The sequence below is a fragment of the Schistocerca cancellata genome, chromosome 5, assembly GCF_023864275.1.
Source record: "Schistocerca cancellata isolate TAMUIC-IGC-003103 chromosome 5, iqSchCanc2.1, whole genome shotgun sequence".
NCBI classification, from domain to species: Eukaryota; Metazoa; Arthropoda; class Insecta; order Orthoptera; family Acrididae; genus Schistocerca; species Schistocerca cancellata.
The window spans coordinates 300098544-300117195 of NC_064630.1; the positions used below are offsets into that span (position 1 = coordinate 300098544).

Here is an 18652-nt window from a genome sequence, read left to right on the forward strand (position 1 = left end):
TCTCTGTTCAGAGGGAAGTCATTGATGACCTTCATTCCAGTGACCACTTGCCACTTTGTATTCACCTACTGTTTGGAGGATTGCTTGAACAGAACCCATCGAAATGGATGGTCAGCAGGATGCTAACTGGACGCTGTTCAGCCAGCTGGCCGTGTTCAAACATGGTGACAGCATTGAGCAATGGGTGTACCACATCACACAAGTGATCCATCATGCTGTTGACTTATCCACTCCAAAGTCTTCAGGTTATCTTAGGAGGTGACCTGTACCTTGGTGGACTGATGAGTACGTTCAGCAATGTGGGGCAGTCATGCATCTTTTCGACGGTGTAAATGCTGCCCAACAGCAGATAACCTCGCAGCCTTTTGAGACGCAAGAGCCAAGGCTTGATGTGTAGTTAAGGAGAGCAGGGTAAGATCATAGCATGCCTTTCTGGACTCCATCAACTGTTCCACTTGTTCGACAAAAAAATGGGAAGCCATCAGATAAACACAATCATTTACCAATAGTAGCTGTGCTAAAACAGGGATGTTTCTAGACAACACCTGGAGACATAGCTCAGACAATGGCAATGCATTATACAGTAACTAGAGCCGATCCCAGCCAGGATCTGGTGTTTCGCCACTACTGTGTGACTGCAGAGAGGGGCAAGTTGTACTTCAGATCACACATTTCTCAATCTTACATATGCCCTTTCTCCATGTGGGAGCTGAAATCAGCATTGTCTAATACTCGTGATAGTGCACCTTGTCACGATCGATCCTGTACTGCAAGCTTTGAGGTCTGCCAGCAGTTTCAAAGGGATTCTTCCTCACATGTTTTAATCTTGTTTGGCAGACAGGCCACTTTCCCAGCTCATGGAGAGAGACAGTACTGATACCTCTCCTCAAGCCAAGAAAGGATTGCACATGTACCAGTAGTTATCAAAGCATTGCCTTAATGAGTTGTGTATGAAAGACCCTGGAGCAAACAGTTAACTGTCACCTGATCTAGTTGTTAGAGGCCAGGCAACTCCTTAGCCATTCTCGGTGTGGATTCCAGAGATTTGGTTCCACTGTCGACAACCTGACCCTAGTAGAGGCGGCTATTCAGCAGGCTTTCATACATAAATATCACTACCTCACTGTATTCTTTGATATCAGCAAGGCATACAACACTATTTGGAGACAGTATTCTTGAGCAACTCTATCAATGGGGCTTTCTTAGCCACTTCCCCATCTTCATACAGGCGTTCTTGTCTAAGTGCTTTTTAGGGCCCAAGTTGGTGACGTGCTGTTAGATCGTTTTGAGTAGGAGAAAGGTTTTCCTCAGGGCAGTGTTTTAAGTGTTACCCTCTGTGCCGTAGCCATAAATGACATCATGATTATGTTAAGGAGTCGTAAATGGCATGTTACTGTTTTTGTACAGTTATCAGCATCAACAAATAACTCTCATTTCCCTTCACAGATGCAACACTAATGAATGCCAAGACCATAGGAGAGGAAACATTCTCTACATCTACAGTACATGGGTACTTCACAAGCCACCATATGGTGCATGGTGGATAGTACCTTGAACCATTGCAAATCATTCCCTTTCCTGTTCCATTTGCTAAGGAAGTGAGGTGAAAACAACTGTCTATGTTAGGCTGCTCTAGAGTCAGGAAAACACTGTTTTATTTTATGGCAAATGTTAATGTTATTTTCTGCCAATTTTGGTATTAGTTCCTGTCTGCTTATTTTTGAAGTACCATACATCCCTTATGTTTGTTTTAGTTCATTGTTGTTCACTGTTGTGTTGAAAATGAAAACATACCCATTCAATTAAGTTATATTTATTGGTATCACAGACCACATTTACTTTCACTATTAAAAAAGAAATATTTTATATTAAACCCATTAAATCTGATCAGTTCAAGGAAATTATTACCTTTTAACCACACGCTATTGAAAGTTTTTCAAAAGAAAGCAGTGTCATAACTCCAAAGTTTTCTTCTGAGATATTATGTTGTCCATCCACCAACATTTCAATATAGTGTGAAAATAGCCACTCAGAGTCTCAAATAAAACATGGAAAAAAGAAAAGAAAAAAAAAACAACTTCAACACCACACCAGACGTTTTCCAGTGTCCACCTATCCTGCTGGCATGGAGAGCTGCTTTTTCATTAAATTATGAAGGGTTTGTTTCCCTTTAGAATATATTACAGATTTGCCATTCTAGGTACACTCGACAGATTTTTTTGCCATGTTGTCATTAATAAAATTCATTACCATTTCCTGGGTGAAAGAACAACTTACAGCTGTGAACACATGTTGCATGAATCTGTGGACATAAGAATTCGTTAGCCTAATATGAAGGTTAAAACCAATATTTTGCAGTGTTTCCTTCACATCTCCTTGAAGTACGATACTGAGTGAAGCAGAAGAAATGAATTAAAATTTGTGTTTTGGTGGTGTAATGGTTATCATTTTTGCCTAGCAAGCAAGAAGACCTGGGCTCGAGTCCCGGCCGCAGCGTACATTTTAATTCATTCCTTCTGCTTCGATCACTATCGTAGATAAAGAAGAGACTTAAATGTCTCAGGGAAACATTTAATCATAAGATCTATAAGATCACCTATGGTACAGGACTTTCCCGTTATTTCCAATGTTGGGGTGCTATTCCAATGCTGGAGAGCCCTGGCAGTAGTGACAATGTAAAGGAAAATAAGCTGAAGATATGAATTGAAATTTGTGTTGGGGAGGGCACTCAGCTTGGGTAGTTCGTGCAGCAATGTTGACCATTGTGTTGTGGTGGTGTAATGGTTAGCATTTCTGCCTAGCAACAAGAAGACCCAAGTTTGAGTCCTGGCTCCAGCACAAATTTTAATTCATTTCTTCTGCTTCGATTATTATTGTAAATAAAGAACAGACTGAAGTGTCTCAGGGAAACATTTAATTATAAGATCTTAAGATCTCCTTGCAGTATTTGTCCCTTTGTATTTCACAAAAGCTTGCTGGTTTAATCACCACAAATTCATTTTCCCACAATAATGCAGTAATCTTCTTGTTTAATTTGTAATGCAGACAACATCAGATTTCCCAACGTTATTGTGCAATAAACCATGCCGTAAATGTGCAGTTTTTGGAAGTTCTTTATGGCAGGATATCAACGAAACTGCACATTTTTTATAGTAGGCCAGTACAAATGTGAAAATCAACTACTAAACTTAAATCAACATGGCACCTTTGCATCGGAGTGCAGGACACCTGACAACACTCAAATGTATTTCTGAGAGGAGGAGAAAAAAAAAAGTAGAATGTTTGTTCCAGTATTTATTCAACACTATATTTACTATTTTGTGAATGAAGTTTTAGTGACAGCATTATTTATTGTGCAAGCTGGGGCCTAGGTTAGACTGAAATGTTATCAGATGCAATGTTGCTTTATGTGGTTGCACAACTAAAGTGCCATATTTGTTGTTTTTCATGATTGCCTACTACAAGATTACAAGTTTAATTGATTCACTGCATTAAAAATTCCTCAAAAATGTATTATTTTCTGTACAATAGGTTGTGCAAAAGAGTCAGGCATTGTCATGTTGACAGTGAAGATGGTTACTGGAATGTAAATGATTGGAAATATGATATTTTCATTTGTAATACCCTCTAGAGCTGTAGTTGTTTATGCTGATTATCAGTTTTCATTACACACAATCCCAGAGTTGAGAAAAAAATCAAAATTTTATTTCAGCATTCAATAACTATTAGTTACCAATATCACATACGCTTGCCCTCAGCGGGCACTGCTGTAAGCTACCCACCAAGCAGCACTATTGCGTGCATTCTGCACACTTGACTACCCCTGCCCACACACACTTGACCTTGCAGGACAGCTGCCCGACTGCTGTGTGCCCACCTGTGCCCATAGATGCCTGGCAGCATACTGCCATGCACTCCAGCTAGAACCAAGTGGTCTACATGCTTCTGTGTGAGCACTGATTTCTCTTGTCTTCGCGTCCTTGAGCAAGATGTATGTTGCTGGCAGTGGAATCATCCTGCAGTCAGTCGCAAATGCCAGGTGTGTGTGTGTGTGTGTGTGTGTGTGTGTGTGTGTGTGTGTGTGTGTGTTCGTTCACCCACTCCCACCCAACTCATGCAGACTCATGTAATCACTCTGTCTCACAGGACATGACGTGGTGGAGAAGGGTGAAAGGTGCTATGTGTGGCATTACAAAAAAAAGTATAGTCACAGAAGAGCTAAAAGAAAGGCACATGTTGTTTCAACGTCACTTAAGGCAGAGAGCTGAAAAGCCCGCAAATTGGCAGCTGCCCTCTGGTCTGAAAATAAAACACATTGAGTAAAATGTGGCACACAATAATTTGTACATGTCAAGCACTGCACATCAATGGGTCCTCTCACCAGAGCCAGTAGCCATGCGTCATAGGGCTGTGGCCTGTGTGGAGACAAGTAAGGAAGACCTCATCCCATCTTCTTGGCTGAAAGGAAGTATGCCATGGCCATGTAGTGGGCGTTACTAAACACAACTTATTATCAGTCACTTCTAGCCACTTGTCTTCCCATCGACACATGACTCTGTACCTCAGCAGTGAGCTGTAGCATGCATGGAGTATGACATTACAATAACTGAGAGTCGCTACACCTCTGCTTGGTTTCTACATTCTCCCTTTCATTCCCTGCAATATCCATGTGCCCTGGTACCTCGCAGAAAGATGCCTCCTTCTCTAGTCGTTGCAATTGGAGGAGAGCATCCGGATATTCCATACTACTTTATCTGAATGATACAAAAATGGAGAGTAAAGGGCACTCAAAGAATAAGAACGGACAAGGAATTTAGCACTCAAAGAACATCTCTGCAGCTCCAGTGCTCACAAGATCTCCTACAATTCCAAGTTGAATACACAGCCCCCCCCCCCCCTCAATAATTGAAAAACATTTTAGTTATATTATGCTTTGTAAAATCACAAAAATAGGTTGGAATTTTTTTATTTTCCTTGTTTGATGATAGTTACTTTTTAAAATACTTTCAGTATTGAGTTAAAACAAATAATTATTACATTAGTAAGCATGTTAACTGAAAATAATGGTGTGAATCATGATAGTGTTATGGTGCCGCGGGCTCACTTAGAATTTGTCCCGGTGTGCAAACCTTCAGGTAAAGTCTGGTGCCAGCACTGCGACCGCGGCAACATCCAAAGGACTGGAGCAGAAGCGCCTGGAACCTTCTGCCTTATGTGGAGGGCTATATGTAGGGCTATATGTAGAGACATGCTGAATGAAATGCATTTGCCGTCAAGAGAGCAACGCATGATGCTTTTAATGACTACCGTAGCAGAATATGGTCAAGTGATCTTTCTCAGTACCCAAAGAAATTCTGGTTGTGTGTAAAGGCTGTTAGTGGCACCAAAGATAGCGTCAAGTCTCTAGCAAATGAGACATGAACTGAAATTGAGGGTAGCAAAGAAAAATCTGAAATGCTTAACTCAGTTTTCAAGCATTCCTTTACAAAGAAAAACCCAGAAAAGTTGCTCCAGTTTAATCCCCATAGATGAATGAAATAAGTAATGGTGTCAGCGGTGTTGAGAAGCAGCTAAAATCGTTAAAATTGAACAAAGCCCCAGAGACCAAAGGAATCCCTGTCAGATTCTATACTGAATTTGTAGCTAAGTTAGCTCCTCTTCTAATTATAATCCATGCTATCTTGAATGAAGAGTCATTGTTAGATGTAGAAGTAACTTTGGGTGTGCCCCAGGGAAGTTTGTTGGTACCCTTGCTGTTCATGTTATATATTAATGACCTTGCAGACAACATTAATAGTAAAATCAGGCTTTTTGCAGATGATGCAGTGTCATGACCCACACATGGGTTTTGCCTGGGATTGAGTGACATGGTTCGGAACAGAAGGGTTACCTGATTGGGCATGATGGTAAGGAGACTTTTGACATAACTAAGAAGTTAGTCTCTGCCATGAAAGGTAAAAGGCTGAGAAGTAACTGAAGTAACTCTTCAAAAATGTTTACCAATCTGAGATTTATTCAGAAATAAAGCAAGTAAATTCTAATTGCTCTGGTTTAGATGCTTCCAGTAAGTGGCCAAGTCTGATACAGGAATGGTGAATGACAAACACCATTCCATTTGTTCTACCAAATGCAGCCCACACGACTAAACTCAAGAGTCCCACACCTACTGACTGTATGCCTATTAGTTCTTGTTGCTAACTTTGTAACAAACTCTGGGTATCCTCAACTTCTCTGTAGCCCTCTCTTGTAGATCTCCCCTGGAGCATCCTGCTCCTGAGTTTTGTTCACAGTTACCTTTCGACCCCACCAGCTGTCACCATGACATAATGTCAATGGCTACTTGCCTCCTTATTGGCTGTATACGTGCTCTGTTGTTGGAGGGGTTTAGACACCTCTATTAATATGGTCACACAATTTCAGAAACACTAAAAATTAATAACTCAAATATGAATTGTCCAAAAAATCTTATCTTATTTTGATAGTAAGAATAAAATGACAAAATGTTACAGAATTCTAAACCATCAGGGTCCAATTTCTTTTAATTTGGTTAATTTCACATGGATTGACCTGCTTTACATTAAATTTTCCATTTTTGATGGCCACTCATGAGCTGTAAACACTGATAACACTGATGGGTGCAGCACAAATGATTGTGTAGTGTTTTTTAAGGTAGTGCCAACAAATGTTGATGCCACAGGCTGCTCTTTTGTTTTGAAATGTAAGCAATTTGCAGACATCTGATGCATGTGCGTTATTCATTCAAGATCTTGCACTACCTTCTGGCATTCGCCTGCTTTACTTCTTCGTTGAGAGGCCTCGGTGTCAACGTACTGCATTGTCATACTGGCTGGAAAATGAGGGGTGGAAGTTCAGCACTGACTACTGTAAATGATGTAGCCGACTGTTGCACAGTTGCGTTTCACAGTTCTTTTCTTTCACTGTGCACAACCCCTCAATATTACACTGTTATAAGGCCAGTTCACTACTGATAAATTTTGATAAACATCATTAATAAGTTAGAGGCAAACATCAGCATACTGCTACAATAGTTTGCTACTGAACATCTATGAGCAGTAAAATCTTAACCTCACAGTTCTTGCAGAATAATTAGGTACATGTGACACTATTTTTTAAATAGATTGAACAGACAACATAGAACTTTGAATTCTTTCTGTTGGGTTGGCAGAAGAGCCAACACTGTGTTACAGCCGGAGGCCAAAATGCACGCATTTTAGCTCATGCAGGCTGGCGTGAGGAGGGAAGAACTATTCTGACGTGAGGTCCGGAACATGACAAGGAATGAGAGTTCAGAAATCGGACATAATTAGTTTGATACTTAGCTTTAATCCATTAATGAGGAACGTCGCTCTTGACGGTACATGATTCACAATCTTATCTGTTCAGAAGACGTATAGTAACTGAATATGGCGCCTTGCTAGGTCGTAGCAAATGACGTAGCTGAAGGCTATGATAAACTGTTGTCTCGGCAAATGAGAGCATATTGGTCAGTGAACCATCGCTAACAAAGTCAGCTGTACAACTGGGACGAGTGTTAGTGAGTCTCTCTAGACTAGACCTGCCATGTGGCGGCGCTCGGTGTGAATTCACTGATAGTGGTGACACGCAGGTCCGACGTATACTAACGGACCGTGGCCGATTTGAAAGCTACCACCTAGCAAGTGTGATATCTGGCGGTGACACCACACTTTCCATAGTTTAATTTACACATGGCCTTAGAATTCTTCCCGTGGTGTGATTTACACGTGGTCTATTTGTGTTACCCTAATTCCACTTGAAACAGTACATAATTTCATTCTGAAATTTGGCCTGACTGTCTCAGGACCACAAAGCGGGCCTTTATTCATTGTTCAATGTTTAATTTACAGAAATTACAGTTAAAACATAACTCATTCTATTAACTGAATATATAGAAAAATTCCTTCTTTTTAACACAGTTTCTTCTACTACAAGGTTTAGGCCGAATACAATAGTTAACAAATTTAAACTTTTTTTCTGCAACTGGTTTGTAAATGTCTAATTTTGGGGTGCTGATTACACTGGTAAAATCAATTTTACTCCGTGACACCACATTTCCTAGATACTCATTAGGATAAAAAATGGTGATAACGAAAATTGATAAATTAAGTCAAACAAAAATACACATTCAGAGTGTTTGAAATTGATACTCTGTTGTATGTATGTTTGGGTATGGTGCCAATAAAAGGTCCAAATCAGTTCAGAAGATATTTTCACCTTTAATCGTCTTTGGTTTTTGGAAAATGCGATGATGGAGCTCTTCTTTTGTTTGCTGTTTCATCACTCTCCCCAACAAGACCCCAACAGTTGTCACACATCCTTGAAGGGTCCCAGTGGCCTTGGTAACAGTGTTCCATAGTAAGAATGTCTTGGTGAAAGCATTTACTATGCTCATCACTTACAGCTCCCAAATTTTCCATGAAGAAATAAAGGTGAGAGTATAGAAAGAGAATTTCAAGCCACATTCCACATTCCATCTTGTTATAGTTGTCCAACAGATCATTCACCATTGTAACATATTTTTTGTCTTTCCTGTTACCCAAACAGCCCTTCACAATTGCTTTAAAAGAAGACCAAGCAACAAGTTGGATCTGCGAGTTTTGGTATCAAAGGTTGGATCTTTCAGCAATTTTCTTATTTGTGGCCCAACAAATATACCCTCTTTCATCTTTGCCTCAATTAATTTGGGAAACTTTCCTTTTAAGTGACAAAATGCCTCACGTTCTTTATCCAGAGCTTTTACAAAGTCCTCCATAAGGCCCAACTTGATATGAAGAGAAGGAAAAATGATTTTATCGGGCTCAATCAATGGGGTATTGTTCACATTTACATTTCCAGGAACATATGACTTCCATATAGGCCATTCCTTGACTGTATAGTGGTTCTTGGTGTCACGGCTGTCCCAAAGGCACAAAAAGCAGCAGTATTTCGTGAATCCAACTTGTAAAACTGTAAGGAGTGCAACTTTTAAATCACAGCAAAGCTGCCATTCATAATCCTTATATTTGATTGCCTCTAGCAGCAAAGCCATGGTTTCATAAGTTGCTTTCATGTCTACTGCATAAGCCAAAGGTACCAATGTAAATGCATTGCCATTATGCTGTAGTACTGCTTTCAAACTGGTTTTACTGGAGTCAAAAAATAGTCACCACTCCTGTGAATTATGTTGTGCACCTAGCTGCATCATCAGACCATTGACATCTCTACTTACACACATTGAATTTTGCATATCGAAATATTGAGCGAAGGAAGCATCTCTTGATCTGAAACAGGAAATTTATCCCTGGAGCTATAAAGTTCTGTCGTTGCAGTCTCGACCCCAAGAGGTGAGATTGGTGTTTCGAAAGTTTTAGATTGTGAACCAAATCATTCAATTCCTTTTGATTAAGGAGCAGAGGTGAAGTGTCGTGGTATTGAGGGCAATACTCATCTATATGTTCAACACTTTCTGATTCACTTGACGTGGTGTCTGGTTCTGGGGCTTTCAAGTTACAGACAGGAACAGGCAACCCCTCATCATGACACTCAGGCAAATGCACTGAACATATATTTGGATACTTTATTTTATGTCTTGTTTTGTGTGAATGGCCCGAAATATTTGTAAGACAGAAGTAACAATCTGAATAATGGTCATTACGCTCACACCATACCATTGGAACAGCAAATGGCGTGGCTCGACGTTTTCCTTTCAACCACTCAGTTTAGGCTGTAGTACAGGTTATGCAGGCAATAAGAGGTGCAAAATTTTTATCTTGATCACCAACAGGACAAGGAAAATACAATTTATGTGCCTTCTCAACCAAATCAGTGATTGATTTCTTTGGGCTTTTGGGGTGAATTTCCCATGGTCATTACACTCACACCACACCATCGGAACAGCGAATGGCATGGCTCGGCATTTTCCTTTCAACCATTCAGTTAAGGTTGTAGTACAGGTTATGCAGGCAATATGAGGTGCACAATTTTTATCTTGATCACCAACATGACAAGAAAAATACAATTTATGTGCCTTCTCAACCAAACCAGTGATTGATTTCTTTGGACTTTTGGAGTGAATTTCCCATACACATAACAAAAGTTGTCGGGGTGATTTAGACAGCAATGAGATCTACTAATTGCCATGTTTCTTCACGTAAGTTTTAAACACAAAAAGTTTGCACTATCTTTCACAAGAAACGCTCACTGAGGATCTCTTTCACACCACTGGATTACCACACCAACCATTTAGTGACGATTTGTAGATCTTCTAGCTCTCCTCTGCAGATTAAAAATAAACAACTAAACATTAAAACAGAAGAACAGCAAAACGCGAAATAGTGAATATGAAAAATAAAAAAAACCTTTTAAAAACTCATAAATGGTACGTGCTAAAACATTTTGAAAGGTATATATGGATTCTACACACCAAAATACATACTAGTTGATGTATCACATCCCAGATGCAAAATGGCTGTTGACTAGTGTTATTTGTTTAAATGATGAAATTAACAGATATAGTTGCACATACAATGCTTTTGACAAATCTGGTAATTATTTTGGAATTAATTAAGGGCCAGCTTTGCTAACATGTTTTCGAATAGAGCTAAATAAATACTTAAAGAATCCTAGTAATGTTTCTTCCAAATGTTTATAGTTATTACGGAATTTATATCTGTTTATAAGTCAACAATAGAATCTAAGCCACAGATCAATAACTGATTGCACCCTGTAACAAAAGATATTAACAAGGAATAGTCCAAACAAATTACGAAATTGATTACATACACAAAACTAAGCACAAAATTAGATCTGTTGCTATATTTCTTAAGACTTTTTATGAAAATGCAGATGTATGTTCATGGCAATTAGTCAAAAATGGAAAAAAGTGAATTTAAGGAGACAGATGGCAAAATGAGAGGAAGTAAAGAGATCGCAGCTTGATTTGCTACATTACCCCCTCATTGGATTACCAGATAGATATTGCAAATATCTAACTGGGCAATTCAATGACCACAAGTGAGCCCAGAAATTGAATTTAACAATCTACACACAAAAATATTATGTAAGGAATATGAAACTGACCATATGAAAAACCGCATCCAAAATATTTACATATAGTGTATTGTACAATGGCACAAATATCCTCAAGTTATATTTTGAATAAAAACAGGCATCTTCATAATAAGTGATGTCTTTCTTGGATAAACAAAGATTATATTCTAAGTTACATATCACTTTATACAAGGCCAATCTTGCTTCAGAGAATAAATGATCATGGGTTGCAAGAAGTTAAATTATGCTGCACATTGCAGTTCATTTTCAGACTGAAAACTTCACTTTTTCAGTGTTTAGTATTTTTCACAAACACTTTCACTCTTTTAATGAGCTTTAACACAAGTTGTCCACACCTTCAATAGGTCCAAGTTGCAGCTAATTAGGAAATGCACTGCTATCAGTTCCTGTGGAGGTGATTCTCCTCCACCATAGTACATGAAAAAATTAGACATATTACCCTGCTTTAGTATACTCAATTTTACTTCTATGTATAAGGAAAAATGTTTCACACTAATGGCAAATAATGGTCATTACTTCACAAATAAATACATTACATAGTTGTCATAACACCACAATAATTAGCACTAAAATTGACTGTAGTATGAAAGGTGGGGACTAATAAAAATTTACAATCAATTGCACATTACACTACAAAACATTACACTGTGTCATAATTCTGTCTCAGACCGGTTAAACTTGAAAGATTTGGGTTTCTTTTCCATTTGCAAAATCACAAATGCCAAGTCCTTGTTTGAAACTCACATAATTTATGGGCTCATATCACCTTAATGTCCAAAATATGTACATTACCTCTAGCAAACACTCGAGATGTGCAGTAGCATAGAGTCTTTTTTCTTCTTTCTCCCTGTGTGCTCTTGAAGGCCGATCCATACGTCTCAACGCATAACAGGTGACTGGGTAATGCGTAATTCCCAGCCCCGGGTCGACAGGTAGGGTTTGCACGTACCCACTGTTACAGGCCAGGCCCAGGGTGGGTTGATTTTCTGAACTGTAACCTTCTCAAATTGCTGAATGGTCCCTGTGTCAGGCATTCGGGAAGTGTGACCTGAGGTGTGAACAATCACCTAAGGCGGGTGTGCCCCCTTGTGAAGGGGGGCCCCAGTTGGAAGGTGTGTGCCATTGGAGACGCTGGCAATCACGGAGGATTTCATCATGATGAACCAATCATCTTCACAATCAACGTCTACGAAACAGAAGTGTAATGAGGCTAATGAATCAAAGACCCTTCCCGTTGCACCACAGTTCCTTGTGGTCTCACATACTGAAGACGCTCAGTCCTTCACCATGGTAAATCCATTTATTATTCAGAAAGGTGTTGATCCAAGTGCTGGCCCTGTAAAATCCAGCTCTCATTTACGGAATGGCACTTTGCTTTTGGAGATCACTTCTTATTGTCAAGCACAACAACTGTTTGCTGCCTCGCTTCTCGACAGTTACCCTTTTCGTGTTGAGGCCCATAGAACTTTGAATTCTTCCCGTGGTGTAATATACACCATACTGCTAGACAGTCTAACCGAGGCTGAAATCCAATCTTACCTCTCTGACCAGTGTGCCATTGCTGTCCATCATGTAATGAAAAAGGTAGATTCATCCTTAATGCCCACCTGCACTCTCTTTCTCACCTTTGATAGAGTGGTGCTTCCATCCAAGCTCAAAGCAGGCTATGAAATTATCACAGTCCAGCCGTACATTCCGAACCTGATGCGCTGCTACTTGTGTCATCATTTCAACCGCACTAGAACATTTTGTCGACACCCATACAAGGTGTCACCTGTGGTAGGGATGCACACGAGGGCGATTTTCTCTGGATTGTTCTATGTATCTAGGTAAGCGGGCTGTTCAAGAAATCCTCGTAAAGGGAAAGTTGCCTTACACAGTCGCTTGCAAGTTACTGGCTAGTCGCAAACCCTGCGTTCTCCCATCTGGTACCTATAGTTCTGTTCTTGTTACTCCTCACTCCATGAAGGACTTGGCCCCGTAGACTTGCGACCTCCAGATCAGCTCGGAGGTTGTGAAATCGCCCAGTGTCAAGGTAGTGGATTTTGAGCGCGGCATTCTGCACTTGACCATCTGGTTATTTTGTCCACCCATGTCATGAATGGTTTTCTGCGGAAATCCCCAGACTTTGGAAGTGTTTTTCGATTTGGAGAAGGCCTACAACACCTGCTGGAGAACTGGTATCCTCCATACTCTTTACACGTGGGGCTTCTGTCGGTGCCTGCCTTGTTTCCTCAGGCATTTTTACAAGACCGAGTTTTCAGGGTGCTTGTGGGCTCTGCTTTGTCGGACACCTTTATCCAGGAAAATGGTGTGCCTCAGGGTTCTGTCCGGAGCATTGTCGTCTTTCCTATCTCCATTAACCCTATAATGGCCTGTGTCCTGCCGGGCATCTCTGGCTCCCATTTTGTTGATGATTTTGCCATCTATTGCAGTTCTTCACGGACCTGTCTCACTGAGCAGCATTTTCAGCACTGTCTTGATCATCTTTACTCCTGAAGCATCGACAGTTGCTTTCGCTTTTCCATTGACAAAATGGTCTGTATGAATTTCTGGCGGTGCAAATAGTTTCTCCCACCATCCCTACATCTTGGGCCTGTTGCCCTTCCATTCATTGAAATTACGAAATTCCTGGGGCTCGTGCTCGATAGGAAACTGTCTTTGTCCTCCCATGTATCTTACTTGGCAGACTGCCGTGTGCTATTCCTCAATGTCCTGCATGCCCTCAATGGTAGTTCTTGGGGTGCCGATCGAACCACCCTCCTCCGTTTGTATCAGTCCGCTGTCTGTTTGAAACTTGAGTATGGGCGCTTTGTTTATGCATCTGCACGCCCATCCCTATTATGCTGTCTCAACACTATCCACCATTATGGAATCCGTTTGGCCATGGCTACCTTTTACACCAGCCCGGTTGAGAGTGTGTATGCTGAAGCTGTTGAACTACCACTGTCCTACCGCCATGACTTTCTCCTCAGCATGTATGCATGCTGTTTGTCTGCCATGCTTGGCCACCCTTCCTATGCCTCCTTCTTTGATGATTCCTTTGATTGTCAGTATGGGGCTTGTTCATCTTCTCTGTTACCTCCTGGAGTCTGCTTTCGGCACTTGCTACGGTGGCTTAACTTCACACTAACTGCAACTTTCCTGATGGGTCTGAACCCTTCACCACCTTGGCTTCATGAAGTGGCCCATGTTAACCTTGGCCTTCATTCGCTTCCTAAGGACACTACTCTAGCCTCAGTCTATTGCCTTCAGTTTCATGACCTTCGCGTGGAACTTCGCATTGTATACACTCATGGCTCTCAGACTAACCATGGGGTTGGGTGTGCCTACGTCATTGGCACCCGTGTCTTTCGATATTGGCTTCCAGCACACTCCTCAGTATTTACAGCCGAGCTCTTCACCTTATGTCAGGCCATGGAGTACATCCGGTGACACAGCCTTTTCAATTGTGTCCTCTGCTCAGACTCACTCAGTGCCCTTCAAAGTCTATGTGCACTGCACACTGCCCGTCCCTTGGCGCAGCGGGTCCAGGAAAACTGTCACTTGTTCACTCTTGATGGAGGCAGTGTGATGTTTCTGTGGGTTCCTGGTCATGTCGGTCTGCCAGAACAAGGCTGCTGATGCTGCTGCTAAGACTGCAGTCTTTGTACGTGAGCCCATGAGTACCTATATACCCTCCGTGTTGCCATCTGTCAGGAGGTGGTGTCCCTTTGGCATCACCAATGGTTCTTCCTTCACGGGAATAAGGTCTGGCTTATTAAGCCTCTCCCTGCGTCTTGGACGACCTCCTCTCGGCCCTCCTGCCGAGAGGAGATTATTTTAACTTGGCTGCGTATTGGGCACTGCCTTTTTAGTCGTCATCATCTGATAAGTGGCACTACCCCACCACTTCATACACATTGCACCCAAGTTCTAACTGTACACCACTTCCTGATGGAATGCCTTTTTTTTAACCACTTATGTTCCTGCATGGGTTTTCTGTCTGATTTATCTGCCATTTTAGCAAATTATGCGTGGGCTGTTGACCGCATTTTACTTTTTATCTGCCAAAGTAATATGACAAAGGCCATTTAATTTGTAGTTTTGGACCTCTGTTTCTGTATGGTGCCTTTTTCCACGTGCCTGTTTTTAGCTTTCTGCTGTTATGACAGTTTAACAACTCACTGTGTTTGTGACTTGGGCGCGTATGACCCCAGTTGTTTTTTTCGCCCTAAAGCAAAACAAGAAGAAACCAACATCGCTCTAGCACAACATTTATCAGTTAATCAGCAAAATTACTTTTGTTCGTTCCAATATTACCACTTTAAGCTCATAATTCCTCAGAACACAAATATACGTTTTCAGATAACCTATAGAGCCAATAATGCAGCATCATATGACTTAAACCTCCTGAAATATTGCTCTTTCCTGATAAGCTCTCATTCCTAGCTGCAGTGTCAGGAATTGCATAATATACACAGTACCCAATGTTGCCTAGTTCAAAAATAGCTCATCAATATAGTTACGCCACATTTGTTTGTATACAGCTATCTTTTTCATTACTCAGTCTTGTCTGTCAGCTCCATTATTTTACTTACATTTATTACCTCATTATGTAGTGGAGTGCGTTCTCAAAAAATGTCCCTACTGCAGAGACAGCCTCCCTAACCATTAAGACCCTAACTTTATTCATTATTTTATTATTTCATAATTGCTTCATTATCTAATAATTAAACACCTGCTCTACTTAACCAATGCAAAATTGATTCTACTGAAAACCACTCCAAAGTAACAGATCCTTATGCTAAGGCAAACTTACTCATTACTGATCACACTAAATTATTACGGTACTTAGAAAAACTATTATTTCACTGTATTCCATCAAATTGCTTGAGATTCTAGCCTGAAGGGTGATATGTGTACAAATCTTGCTTATTATTTCCACACACATTACTCCAGGCAACTATGTTTAAATTTTTATTTTCTTAATGTTAGAAGAGGCTGGACCATGACACACTTTTGTAGGTAGATAGTTATTTCTATATACTGATTGCACTGAACGCAAACACTTCTGTTATACCACAATTAATATCGAGATCTAATATTCAAGATGTTTTTACTGCATATTGCCTCTGCTATTGCACCAAATTATACTAGTTTCATACAATGGCTGATTACTTCAGATGTTATAGTTTTTCAGATAATCTGCACCTTTTCCTTCAGATATACTGACTCCTTTCATTTTCTGATTACCTTACCTATTTGTTTGATAGAAATTCTTTAACCATGACACCAATTTACTTTCATCATATTTCATAAAACCAGAATAAACCACCCATTTAGGATCAAAGAAATGTAACTCCAAAAACAGTGTTTTAAGATAATTCAATTTAAAGGTTTTGTCCAAAAATCTGAGTACTTTTTAACAGTTTTTCACAAACCTTTCTATGGTAAATAAAAAGTATACTTCATTGACTGTTGTGTTCTTTCAGGTGTTAGATATTCTAGTCACTCGGTGGACACTAATGAAATATTTTATGAAATTATATAAGTAGTTACGTTTGTCTGATTCTTAACTTAATGGCTGCTGCTGTGTAACATATGAATGTCAAACAACTAATATGCAGCTTTAAGCAATATTATCATATTAAAGATTACACTGAACAAGCTATGGGAATGTGTGTCAGTGCTATTCAATGAGTACTATAAGCAAGAGAACTGTTTCTCAGGAAGTTTATCATCAGTGTATGATGGAGAATACATAAAAGTCATTATTATTTTCACTTTGCATTATTTGTCTACAGTAAAATTGAACTTATAATAAGTAATTTACAGTAACAGAAATAATATACTTGTATTTTAGTCTTCACATAACAAACATAGGAAAAATTATTTTAACAAAATACAGTGCTCCCTCACACCTGATTTCTGTTTTTGGATTCCTGTTTCAAAAATAATGCAACACAGACATTTAAACGAGCCAAATTAGTGGTTGACATGAAATAGCTAAGGTGATGAACTAGCAACAATAATAAAGAAGACAAAAAACAGAAAATAATCACGAAGTCTATTCCTGTGAGTCTTCCACATTTTCCTCATTTTCTGAATTGTTAGCAGTATTGAGTCCTTGGTATAATGTGTGATACCTAGAAGCTGTATTACCCTTATTACATAAATCTAGAAGATCTTTTTTCTTTTCTTTACTTATGCAGAGAGTACTGTCATATGCTGGGTGCAGAGTATTGTCTTTAGGTCCTGAATTCAAAGAATTTTGTAGGCCCGGTCTTTTCTTGGTGTGCAAAACTTGAAAGTCACGATCATCGTAGGAATACTTGAAAAACATCACGTCAGACTGATCCTTCATATATTGCATCCAAACAATCTTAAGCCATTTTACAGATTCTCCATTCTCAGCAGTTTTTCTGTTCCGAATTATATTCTTCTGAAGCTGGTTGAAATATATAATTTGAGTGTTATCTATTTCTGTCACTCTGTGCTTGTTGGAGGTCATTCTTGCAATTGTATACCTGCCAATGGGATCAAAAACATCCACATGTTTACTTTTTCTTTCAGTGCTTGCATGCACTGAGTCTACTTCCGTTTGTTAATGTCCTGTCTCAAAAAGCATTGGTCGATAGTTGGAATGTCCAGTGTATTCACTGCATGCAGAAACATAGTGCTCATGTTATCATTCCTGTTCTGGCCCCGACATGTATCAGAAAACAAGATTATTGGTTTTCCTTCTACATGATTTTTCAAAAAATCCCGCAGACATGAGGCTACTTCTGTGGACCGCCTTTTTGCTGTTGTCTTGTCCCAAATTTAGCAATCGGTTTTGTTTTCTCCTACATTAAGAACTGTGACATTGTACACAGAGAGTATTCTTTTATAGAATACTGCCTTTTCATTCACTTTAGGGCAATAAAGCACAGCTTTTAAGTCAAATTCAGCTAGCAAAGATTCGGATTTTCTTGCACTTTCTTTCCTCATGTTCTTAAATTCCATTGCCATTTCTTTCCTTTTCAAATGCTCTCCCTGTTCCCTTTTAAAATCTTTGTCTTCCTTTTCCTCAGCCAAAAGATGTTAAAATTTTAAACATTTACAACACATCTTTCGTGGCCTCTAGAATTTCAGATTAAATTCCTTTGTGAATATCTCCCTATACAGCCATACTTTGTCATCTGTCTTTCCTTCCTCATAGCATTGTTCCCAATATAAGTAATGCATTATCTTAATACCCATATCGGCAGGTAAATAATCTGCTGTACATTCTTTCCTCTTGTAATGAGAAGAATGGGTAGAAAAACTCTTAATGAGTTTCCTTATAGCCTCTTCACTTTCCTCTGGTCTCTTTATACCTGGCTCATGACATCCTCTTAACATCTTTCTTAATAGTATTTCTTACGAAGGTTTCAGAAATGTCAAATGTATTGAGAAAAAACTGCATAGATACTTGAATCTTATCAAATCCCTTTTATTATTATTGTTATTATTATTTACATTTTATGGCCTTCATTGGACCACTCTAGCCAACTTTATACAAAGAATTTTTCAGTTTCCTGTCAGCCCAATATTTCTTCAT

The 18652-nt window shown here is 39.6% G+C and overlaps 1 protein-coding gene across 4 annotated transcripts in view; it reads left to right on the forward strand.

Moving 5' to 3' along the window:
• LOC126188971 (DNA-directed RNA polymerases I and III subunit RPAC1) overlaps window positions 1-18652 on the forward strand; it is a 231847-nt gene that overhangs the window by 31844 nt on the left and 181351 nt on the right. The window contains exon 1 of one of the 4 annotated variants that reach the window (XM_049930744.1): window positions 5886-5906. The exons of the other annotated variants lie outside the window; for them this stretch is intronic. Within the exon in view, the coding sequence (XP_049786701.1) occupies window positions 5901-5906 (6 nt within the window). The 5' untranslated portion in view covers window positions 5886-5900. Of the gene's footprint in view, window positions 1-5885; window positions 5907-18652 lie in introns of those variants that run through there. 4 annotated transcript variants of the gene reach the window in all.